A 12808-nucleotide genomic window follows, 5' to 3' on the forward strand; every position below is an offset into this window, starting at 1 on the left:
TTGTCAAAATTAAAGAGTTTATCAACATTTTTATGATTAGACCTTCCACAATGCAACTTTTTCCCTATTACCATGATTACAAGGTATGTATGTTGCACATGTAATGCACTTTCGTTTTTAAGATTTAGTACACCTTTCTGCTTCCAATATATGAAATACAACTTTGAAAATGGTGGACATTATTTCTTTTTATAATACTAGTACAGCACTACTATATAAAAAAATGACAAAGAAATCTAAAGAGTTCAAATCTAGATTTCCCCGTTTTGTTAGATTGAGGTATAATTAAACTCATTTAACAGACTTACAAAATATACCTTATATACTTCACACATTCAAATGTACATGTACTTACATCATTTTTAACTCCTGTAACTGTTGAAACAGATCTTGGTTTACTTTGTCCTGAGATTGTGCCTTATCATTTAAATCCCTGATCATTTTATCTTGTTCACTGATATGTTTATTCTGACTCAAATTGTCACTTCTCAATCTTTCTATTTCATCTTTTTTGCTCTCTAGACCTTTTTCTAGATTAGCTAGTCTTTCACTTGTAGCACTCATTTCGTGATGTAGTCCATCAGTGACTAGACATTGCTTTTTAAGCTGCCTATCTTTTTCATCACACAGTTCTTGTTTTACTTGGAGATCACTATTAAGTTTTTTGTTCATGCACTTCATGTCTTTTATTTTACCATCTTTTTCCTTGTTCTGCACAGAGAGTTCGGCAATATTCATATCTTTCTTGTCTATGATAGAATCTTTCTGTTCATTCTGTGATGTCAGATGTTCTATGCTAGAATCTTTCTGTTCATTCTGTGATGTCAGATGTTCTATGCTAGAATCTTTCTGTTCATTCTGTGATGTCAGATGTTCATTCTGTGATGTCAGATGTTCATTCTGTGATGTCAGATGTTCATTCTGTGATGTCAGATGTTCTATGCTAGAATCTTTCTGTTCATTCTGTGATGTCAGATGTTCATTCTGTGATGTCAGATGTTCTATGCTAGAATCTTTCTGTTCATTCTGTGATGTCAGATGTTCATTCTGTGATGTCAGATGTTCTATGCTAGAATCTTTCTGTTCATTCTGTGATGTCAGATGTTCTATGCTAGAATCTTTCTGTTCATTCTGTGATGTCAGATGTTCTATGCTAGAATCTTTCTGTTCATTCTGTGATGTCAGATGTTCTATGCTAGAATCTTTCTGTTCATTCTGTGATGTCAGATGTTCTATGGTAATGTCTTTCTGTTTTATGGAAGTGTCTTTCTGTTTTATGGTAGTGTCTTTCTGTTTTATGGTAGTGTCTTTTTCAGCTACTTCCACACTTAAGTGAACATTTTCTTTGTCAAGAACAGCATTCTGCATATCCTTTCTTCTATTATCTTGTTGTAACCTATTACATCTGGTATTTACTTGATTATTTTCTCCAATGAGCCTTGCACACGTATTTTGCAAAAGACCATTATTAGTAACATGTTGTTGATTAATTGTATTTAACTGTCCAGCAGTATCTATAGCCTGTTCAAATCTTCTCTGTAAGTTCAGACGGTCTGTTATCAGATTCTGTAGTTGGTTTTGTTGTTCTGTAGACACATGTACAGCATGATCTAAAGCCATTCTAAAGTTCTCTTGGTTAAGATTCAGATTACTGTTGTCTGATTCTAGGTCTATGTTTTTCTGGTGCATTTCCACTGAAATAAATAAAATATCCTATATAACAATAAACAAGACCTCATTGGGTATAATTTAAAGAATGCTTTACATCTACATAAATATAGTCAAAATATCATCGAACAGTTTATTCAATTTTAGTTGTATTATTTAAAAAATTCCCAAACCTAACAATCTGTCTAAGGAAAAATGTCTTAAACGTTTTACTTTTTATGCTTAAAATTAAGAATATAATTAACCTTTACTTGAATATCTAAGGGTTGCTGCAGTAATCTTTTTACCGATCAAAATTAATATCTTTTATCTGGATACAAAAAACAATAGTTTATATTTACAAGAATGGACAACTCAGAAATGTCTTTCTTTCTTGATTGATTATGGCTAAATAATATGTAGCAAATTTGTGAGATCAATATTAAACTGCATGTATCAAAGTTACAAAGGGGCATTGTAGTCTGATTATCATATAACAATCTAGGAATATTAGGTCTAACACATAAAGTAATTTAAAAACTGACCTCACCAATAAACCATTAAAATGATCAATGTCAAGTTAACCCTGTAAGACATGCATGGAAACCTTGGTAGACCAAATATAGTTGATTTTTTTACCAATTGTAATTTAGAAACTGAGCTAAGCCTAAAATCGAAATGCTGATCAATGAACCAAGAAAATGAAGTAAAGGTCACTAGACCCCTGTCAGATCTACTAGAGGAATATGTACACATCACAATATTTTCATTAAACAAATATAGTTGACCTATTTCCTATTAAAACTTAGAAACTGACCTAACCGCAATAACTTATTGTTGATCAATAACAATTAAAACAAGTCATGATACACCGGAATTTAAATTTTACCATAATTCCACAAACCAAGTTCAGTTAACCTGTTAACCTTACTTATAGTAACAAAAAAAATTACTTAATCATAAAGATTTAACGTTTTTATTATGCAATAAACAATGAAAATGACGTCAAATGCAGAAGTCAACATAAACTGCTTTGCTGAGCGCAGCTGGATACGCCCGCAGAGGTCCAACCCTGAACAGTTGGGGCAAAAATGGACACAATATTCAAGCTTGATACAGGTCTGAATTTGGATTGTATTAAATATTTGACATATTATAGGTTTCTGAATAAATGTAGTCAAAGAACTTGAAATTGGTTATATGAATTGAATTTATATTCAATTAAAGATTTCTTGCTGTTGTGCAATACACTGTGCTGTTGCGCAATACTTAGTAAATCTGTTGTCAGACTATCAACAATTAAAGTTCAATTAATTCTCAATGTCATATTAGAAATTTATGAAAATGTAAAGGGAGCTTACAACAATAGATATAAACAATTCACCAAAGTTTCATGAGAATTGGTGACAGCATTTTTGAGTTCTTGTCCGAAAACTGGAAAATCCCCCCTTTTTTAATGAATAAAACCCCATAACTCAGAAATGTAAAATGTAAAATTTATAAAATTCTAAATGGAGCTTACATCAATAAATATAAACAATTCACCAAAGTTTCATAAGAACTGCTGAAAGCCTTTTTGATTTTTTGTCAGAAAACTGGAAAATCCCCCTTTTTTTATGAATAAAACCCTGTAATTCGGAAACATAAAATCTAAAATATATAAAAATCGAAAGGGAGCTCATGTCAATAGATATAAACAATTCACCACAATTTCTTGCAAGTTGGTTAATGTCCGACATGTTGACGACGGACGGACATACGGACAAGTATACCATAATATGTCCCGTAAACGGGCGTATAATGAGGAAATCTTCAAGTTTTTTTACATTTTAAAATATTAAACCTTGTGTAAATATGCCAATTTCAAATCTGTCCTCCGTTGGAGAAATAAAATGTTCAAAAATTTATTTGGCATCACAACATGTCACATAAGCATTTATTTGTCCCTCCTTGAGCAAATTTCTAGCTAGTGATTAAATAACCAAAAAGTTATAATTTTTTTTTATTAAATGTAAATTATGCATATTTCGACCTTTTTTTGGCCAAGCATATGATATATTCAAAATGGCACATAGAATACACAGAAATTCATTTATAAAGAAAGAAAATGAATTGTCCAACAAAGTAATATCAAATCTAAACAAGCATTCTGTGAGTATTGCATGGCAATACATAGTCCCCTACCGGTTACAAATTCATTGTAATGGAACGAAATTCTAACTTGATCTATAACTTGTCATGGTGTAAACTACATAAATTATCAAGTCAAAATCTTCAAGCATAACGAAAATGAACTGCTTCGCTGAGCGCAGCTAGATACGCCCGCAGAGGTCCAACCCTGAACAGTTGGGGCAAAAATGGACACAATATTCAAGCTTGATTCAGGTCTGAATTTGGATTGTTTAAATATTTGACATATTATAGGTTTCTGAATAAATGTAGTCAAAGAACTTGAAATTGGTTATATGAATTGAATTTATATTCAATTAAAGATTTCTTGCTGTTGTGCAATACTTAGTAAATCTGTTGTCAGACTATAAACAAATAAAGTTCAATTAATTCTCAATGTCATATTAGAAATTTATGAAAATAAAAAGAGAGCTTACAATAATAGATATAAACAATTCACCAAGTTTCATGAGAATTGGTGACAGCATTTTTGAGTTCTTGTCCGAAAACTGGAAAATCACCCCTTTTTTTAATGAATAAAACCCCATAACTCAGAAATGTAAAATGTAAAATTTATAAAATTCTAAAGGGAGCTTACATCAATACGTACAAACAATTCACCAAAGTTCCATAAGAATTGCTGAAAGCATTTTTGAGTTTTTGTCCAAAAATTGGGAAATCCCCCCTTTTTTTATGAATAAAACCCTGTAACTCGGAAACGTAAAATCTAAAATTTATAAAAATCAAAAGGGAGCTCATGTCAATAGATATAAACAATTCACCACAATTTCTTGCAAGTTGGTGAAAGCATTCTTGACTTATTGTCAGAAAACTGGAAAATCCCCCTTTTTTTAATGAATAAAACCTCATAACTTGGAAACGTAAAATCTAAATTTTATAAAAAACGAAAGGGAGCTCACGTCAATAGATATAAACAATTCACCAAAGTTTTATGCAAATTGGTTAAAGCATTTTTGAGTTAATGTCCGACATGTTGACGACGGACAGACGGGCGGACAGACGGACGGACAGACGGACGGACAACGGTATACCATAATATGTCCCGTAAACGGGCGTATAAAAACTGTTGAAAACTGATTATTTAAGTGAATTTTCTATGTCTAAAGACCATAACTCTGCACAAAATTTTTTATCAGACTGGAACAAAATTCCAACTTGATCTGTAACTTGTCATGATAAAACTATATACTTATTATCAAATCAATATCTTCAAGAATGACAAACAAACCTACCACTTAATTCTTCAAACAATTTACCAAAGAAAAGGGAAAAAATCCAAAATGTCATTTTGTCTTTTAAAAAATGAGTGATTTCCCTTTGAACAGAAATCTACTAATTAATAAGTATTTCATCAAAAATTTAATTCTAGGGAAAGGGCTTTAACTGAACAAAGAGAAAAGCTAAAATCGTGAAAATTGAACTTGACCTGTAACTTGTCATGATGAATCAATAAATCAATAAACCAAATATCAAATCAATATCTTCAAGCACGAAGAAAAAAAGTCTGGAAAACTGATTTGCCGGACTGACAGATGGACAGACAGACGGACAGACAGACGGACGGAGTGTAAACCTAAAGTCCCGTTCGACTTCGTCTGTAGCGGACTAATAATTATTTATTTTGAAGCTGTTTACAATAAAACTACTTTATTTTTGATAATAAAACAGTGAAGCCAAGAGGGCAAGATATGCTTGTTATCTGCATATTGAAATTATTGTAAGAATAAAACGGAATATTGTAGAAGGCATTAAAATAGAATGCAGTGAAAAATAAAATGCTCCGCAAGGCGCAGCTTGATACGACTGCAGAGGTCGACCCTGAGCAGTTGGGGCAAAGATGGACAATACATTCAAGCTTGATTCAGCTCTGAATTTGGATTGTGATTAAATATTTTACACGTCATACGGTTTCTGGCACAGAATAAATGTGGTCAAAGAACTGAAAAATTGAAATTGGACTTTTACTTATTATGGTCCAATATCCAAAATCTAAATACACGGTTAGCTTCAGCATATCATAGAACCCCAAGAATCTAATTTTTGATGAAATCAAACAACAAAAAAAGTTCAATTTTGGACCCTTTGGACCTCAATTTAAAATATTTATTAATGGACAATATGAGATAAGTTTTTAAGGGGTTTGCTTCATCTAAAAAAAAAAAAATATATATATAGCATTCTGAAAATTAATTTATACAAATAACAAACAAACATACCACAAAGTTCTTAAAAAAATTTACCAAAAATAATTAAATTTTTTCTTCTTCAAAATATCACTCCCCATTAATACAGTCCTAAATTTATCCCAAAGAAATCGCATCAAAATGATGATGGATTGAAAATCAGCTTATCAGCCACACCACTAAGAAAATACAAAATTTTCCAATTATAATTGTGTTATTTGATGAAAACCACATGTTTTGTTTTCTTTATAATAAGTGGTAATTGCTGCATGAATGAATTGATATCCATATTCATAAATGTGAATATTTAGTTAATTACACATGTAAATATGTAATTCAAATTGTGTGTAATTTTTATAGAAAGAAAAAGAAAAATTTCATTTTTTTTAAATAATAATAATAATGCATGTTTTTTTGGGTTTTTTTTAAGTGGTCTAAGTACCTAAATAATCTAAAATTGGATATTTACCAATTAAGGTCCAATATCTAAAATCTAAATACATGGTTGGAATCAGCATATCAAAGAACCCCAAGAATTCAATTTTTGATGAAATCAAACAAAAGTTTTTGACCCTTTGGACCTCAATGTGGACCAATTTGATGTGACCCAAAATCAAAAATCTAAATACACAGTTAGATTCAGCATATCAAAGAACCCAATTTTTTTTGTTGAAATCAAACAAAGTTTAATTTTGGACCCCAATTTGGACCAACTTGAAAACTGTGCTCAAAATCAAAAATCTAATTATATGCTTAGATTCAGAATATCAAAGAACCCTGCTTAGATTCAGAATATCAAAGAACCCTGCTTAGATTCAGAATATCAAAGAACCCCAAGAATTCAATTTTTGTTAAAATCAAACAAAGTTTAATTTTGGATACTTTGGACATTCATGTGGACCAGTTTGAAAACTGGGCCCAAAATCAAAAATCTAAAACATAGTTGCATTGGGCATATCAAAGAACCCAAAGAATTGATTTTTTTTAAAAATCAAACAAAGTTTAATTTTGGACCCTTTGGACCTTAATGTGGACCAATTTGAAGACAGGTGCCAAAATCCAAATACACAGTTAGATTCAGCATATCAAAGAACACCTATAATTCAACTTTTGATGAAGTCAAATAAAGTTTAATTTTAGACCTTTGGACCTGAATATGGATCAATTCAAAAAGAGGGCCCAAAATCCAAATTCTAAATACAGCATATTAATCAAAGCACGAAAGCGCTGTAAAGGCAGTTAATTACAGGTTGTGTGTATTTTAAGTCCAGTTATATCATTATCTTGCATAGTACAGTGTACTTATCAGAGGTGGCTTTCAGTATTTAAGATTTAGAGTTCTCTAATGATATTGAATAAGTTTTATGAATGTCATATTCTGAGCACTATATGAAGGCGATTGTTCTCACTTGTTTATGAACTAGTGCATTATGTCCAGTTTGTACCTTTTTTATCTATGTTTATCGTCAAATTAGTAATCAAAGGTACCAGGATTATAATTTAATACGCCAGACGTGTGTTTCGTCTACATAAGACTCATCAGTGACGTTCAGATCAAAATAGTAACAAAGCCAAACAAGTACAAAGTTGAAGAGCATTGAGGACCCAAAATTCCCAAAAGTTGTGCCAAATACGGCTAAGGTAATCTATTCCTTGGATAAGAAAATCCTCTTTCAACTCCAAGCAAAATTATATTTCCAAGCATAAAGTAATTTATGAATGAAATAAAATGCTCCGCTGGGGCGCAGCTTGATACGACCGCAGAGGTCGAACCCTGAACAGTTGGAGCAAGTATGAACACAACATTCAAGCTTGATTCTGCACTGAATTTGGATTGTAATTAAATATTTGACACAGCATAGGTTTCTGACACAGAATGAAAGTGGTCTAAGATACTTAAAAAAATTTAATTTACCTATTCAAACCATATCATTATTATTTGCTTTTAAATATAAATCAGAAATAACCAATTTAAAATGGAAAATTTTAAAGAAAAAAAAGGAAAAAGAATCCCCTCCCCCCAAATTTTTTGAACCCCCTTATGATTCATCACCCCAAAACTCAATCCCAGCCTTCCCTTTGTGGTATGGTACCTTGCAGTACAATTTCAGAGAGATCCATACACTTGAACACATGTTATTGTCTGGAAACTAGAAAAATGCTTGTTTTTTGGCCCCTTTTTGGTCCCAAATTCCTAAACGTTTAGGGCAATTACCCCCATACTCAAACCCAGCTTTCCCTTTGTGATATGGAACCTTGTAGTACAATTTCATAAAGATCCATACACTTACACACAAGTTATTGCCATGAAACTAGAAAAATGCTTGTTTTTTGCCCCTTTTTGGCCCCTAATTCCTAAAATTTGGAGGCAATTACATGTACCCCCAAAATCAATCCCAGCATTCCGTTTGTGATATGGAACCATGTAATACAATGTCAGAGAGATTCATAGACTTACACACAAGTTATTGTCATGAAACTAGAAAAATGCTTGTTTTTTGCCCCTTTTTGGCCCCTAATTCCTAAAATTTGGAGGCAAATACCCCCAAAATCAATCCCAGCATTCCCTTTGTGGTACGGTACCTTGCAGTACAATTTCAGAGAGATCCATACACTTGAACACAAGTTATTGTCTGGAAACTAGAAAAATGCTTATTTTTGGCCCCTAATTCCTAAACTTTTTGGGCAATTACCCCCAAACTCAATTCCAGCTTTCCCTTTGTGATATGGAACCTTGTAGTACAATTTCATAAAGATCCATACACTTACACACAAGTTATTGCCATGAAACTAGAAAAATGCTTGTTTTTGGCCCCTTTTTGGCCCCTAATTCCTAAAATTTGGAGGCAATTACCCCCAAATTCAATCCCAGCATTCCCTTTGTGATATGGAACCTTGTGATACAATGTCAGAGAGATCCATAGACTTGCACACAAGTTATTGTCATGAAACTAGAAAAATGCTTGTTTTTAGCCCCTTTTTGGCCCCGAATTCCTAAAATTTGGAGGCAATTACCCCCAAAAATCAATCCCAGCATTCCCTTTGTGATATGGAACCTTGTGGTACAATGTCAGAGAGATCCATACACTTACACACAAGTTATGTCTGGAAGTTACAAAAATGCTTATTTTTGGCCCCCAATTCCTTAACTGTTGGTACCATAACCCCTAAAATCAATCCCCACTTTCCTTTTGTGGTATTGAACCTTATTTTAAAATTTCATTGAGATCCATTCACTTAAACTAAAGTTAGAGTGCGAAAACTAATGTGTCTTCGGACGACGACGACGCCAACGTCATACCAATATACGACCACAAAAATGTTTTTGCGGTCGTATAAAAAGGAGTTCTTAATTAAGAAATAAACTGATTCGCTGAGCGCAGCTGGATACACCCGCAGAGGTACTACCCTGAACAGCTGGGGCAAAAATGGACACAATATTCAAGCTTGATACAGGTCTGAATTTGGATTGTAATTTAATATTTGACATATTATAGTTTCTGAATAAATGTAGTCGATGAACTTGAAATCGGTTATATGAATTGAATTTATATTCAATTAAAGATTTCTTGCTGTTGTGCAATACACTGTGCTGTTGTGCAATACTTAATAAATCTGTTGCCAGACTATAAACAAATAAAGTTCAATTTCTTCTCAATGTCATATTTAAAATTTATGAAAATCAATAGGGAGATTACATCAATAGCTATAAATAATTCACCAAAGTTTCATGTGAACTGCTTAAAGCATTTTTGAGTTGTTGTCCAAAAACTGGAAAATCCCCCCTTTTTTAATGGATATAAACCCCATAACTCAGAAATGTAAAATCTAAAATTTATAAAATTCTAAAGGGAGCTTACGGATTGATAATTTAGTCTTAGATGCAAGATTTTTTTATCAGTTGTTAGTGGCTTTGAACTAGCTGTCAGTAACTGCGAGTATTCTCAGATTTGTACTTAGTGTCTTTTTGTTGTTTGGATGTACAACTACCCGACCACGTCCACTTGTATTTGTATTTATCCATCTGATGAGTTTAGCCTCTTTCAACTGATTTTTATAGTTCTTTCTTATATTGTACTGTTACACCACTGTCCCAGGTTAGGGGGAGGGTTGGGATCCCGCTAACATGTTTAAGCCCGCCACATTCTGTATGTACATGTATGTGCCTGTCCCAAGTCAGGAGCCTATAAAAGTGTAATTCAGTGGTTGTCGTTTGTTTATGTGTTGCATATTTGTTATATTTGTTCATTTTTTTACATAAAATAGGCCGTTAGTTTTCTTGTTTGAATTGTTTTACATTGTCATTTCTGGGCCTTTTATAGCTGACTGTGCCGTATGGGCTTTGCTCATTGTTGAAGGCCGTACTGTGACCTATAGCTGTTAATTTCTGTGTCATTTGGTCTCTTGTGCATGTGTGGAGAGTTGTCTCATTGGCAATCATACCACATCTTCTTTTTTATATTTACATCAACAGATATAAAAAATTCACCAAAGTCAAGGTGAGACAACAAAACTTAGTTGTAAGATCTCTGAAATTTTTTACAGGGTACGAGTTTTTCTCATTGTTGGAGATTGTACGGTGACAGTAACACCTGTAACTGCTTAAACCCATTTCTTATCCACTTTAGTTTGATAAACTCACTGAATATCATACCACATCTCCTTATTTTTATATGCATTACAATTTACATGTGCATGTAATTGTAAATATATATATATCAGAACAAAATTCATTGCGTCACTTTTATTTATGCATCCTTTGGCACAATACAAGTTCTAAAATTACACAACATAAAACAACTAAATGTTATTTCAGATGAAAGTTTTGTTTCAGTTCCATTCATAGGATTTATTAGAATTTTGTATGTTTTGCCAAGTCCAATAATTCGCTCTATGTGACATAGAGACATAGTTGACTAAACCACCAGGTGTCGAACATTCAAGAATTTTCAGTGTTTCTGTTTTTATTTGATGAAAAGGTTGCCTGAGCTCTAGGAGCTTTAGGTTTTATCACGGGATATTCTGTGCTGTCAATAATAATCCAAGTCGTAGGAAACTTTAATTTGAAGTTGGATGGTGAATAATACCTGACTAAACCACTAGATGGCCAAGTGTTAGCCTCACACCACTGTTTAGACATAAAAACAATCCATGTATACACAATATTCTTAACACTAGATTCAATCTAGAATCTAGACAGTTCAAAGTTGGTTGTATGATGCCTCAATTTCATCAAAGTCATAAAAAAACTGATTTTCAACTGACACCCTATCAATTTGAAAATATATGTATCTCAAACAATGTGCTGCTGGACCAAGTGTGGTCAAAACAAATAAAAATTTAGTATACAACTCTAAACCGGTATAAAAATGCATGGCTGTGTCACGTGTCTTCATTTCAAAATTCTCTGCTGAAAACATAGGCATTGATGGTGTTTGCGTAATTCTATCTGTGAAGCTCAACATTAGCTTGGCAGTTGGTGGTGGACAGTCATAAATCCTTTCTGCAGTATGAATGACTTCTTCAGGAAAACCAACTTTACAATCAAAACTTTCCTCTAGATTTCTACTACAATATTCATCAAGTTCAGTTCTTTTGTTTTCACAGGAAACTGCCCTGATTTTTCTTTTTGCGGACGATTCAGTCTCTTGCTTAGTCCAGGAAAATAGGCTGGGAATTGCAGTAGACTTACGTCTCTGTATGGTGGGTTTGCGCCCTGAAAAAGGTTATAAAACATTATTTTTTTTATAATTAAATGAACTTCCATTAGCAATGTATACTTTGTACTACCTGGCGAAATATTAACTAGATTTATTCATTACAATCTGGATGAAACTATGTTTGCCTGATTCAATGTATGTTATGTAAATCCAAAGGACAAACAATGAGAGACTTATGCAACAAACGTACATTGTTTGTACCTAAATAACTATAATATAGATGAGAGCATGTCATTGTTTTGTTCCTGTTAACATTGTCATTGATATTTTTCAAGAAAGTCTATGAGGCATAGCTTATGCATTCCTGTCATTACTACATTAGCATAATTACTGCTTAAATAATTCTCAGTATGATATACCTCTTGTAAGGAATCATTATAATTGTAGCAATCACCAAAAAATCTCAAACAGATCACATTGAATCGTAATCCAAAAAATTATGACGTCTTGAATTACCCACCCCCTTTTATTCTAAAACGACAATTGCGGTTGTAAACAGACTTTGGTTTATTCGCATGGCGATTACATATATAACTATATATTTCACAAAGAAAATAGAGTTTTACCATGAATAGTTTCCTGCACATAGTCTTTTTCAGTAAAACGTGCCTTGCAAACAACAGCTGATTGAGATGGACTCCACGATATCATCGTGTTCTCGTCCAATCTGCGTATGGGCCATGGCGTTGATCCAACTTTTCCTTCTTTTTAAGTCATTTGGAAATGCATGTCCTCCTCTTAAATGACATCCAGGTACACAACAACAAGTACTTGGCATCGTTAATTAAAAATATAACTGAAATAGTTGCACAGTGCAGAAACCGGAAGTAGAGGAACAGGATCCGCTAACCACGGCGCCACCTATTCAGGAACGATAATTTGCTACTTTATATAACTGCAAAAATAACGTTAGACGGGTTCACGTGCATAAACAGAAATGCGCTTTAAATTGTATAATATAATTCATGTTCAGTCGACCTTTAATTATTATATCAACGACTGAAATGATTTATAAACATCTAGATTGCAGATAACACTCGAAATTAACCCGAGCTCTTTCCACACGGA

At 32.9% G+C, this 12808-nt stretch overlaps 1 protein-coding gene across 1 annotated transcript in view; it reads right to left on the reverse strand.

Annotated features, from left to right (window-relative positions):
* The window catches only part of LOC127708603 (golgin subfamily A member 6-like protein 7), a 39989-nt gene that overhangs the window by 13462 nt on the left and 13719 nt on the right, over nt 1-12808 (reverse strand). The window contains exon 6 of the mRNA XM_052213627.1: nt 356-1694. Coding sequence (XP_052069587.1) covers nt 356-1694 — 1339 coding nt within the window. The remainder of the gene's footprint in view (nt 1-355; nt 1695-12808) is intronic.

This window comes from Mytilus californianus, unplaced genomic scaffold, assembly GCF_021869535.1.
Source record: "Mytilus californianus isolate M0D057914Y unplaced genomic scaffold, xbMytCali1.0.p SCAF_7, whole genome shotgun sequence".
Taxonomy (NCBI): Eukaryota; Metazoa; Mollusca; class Bivalvia; order Mytilida; family Mytilidae; genus Mytilus; species Mytilus californianus.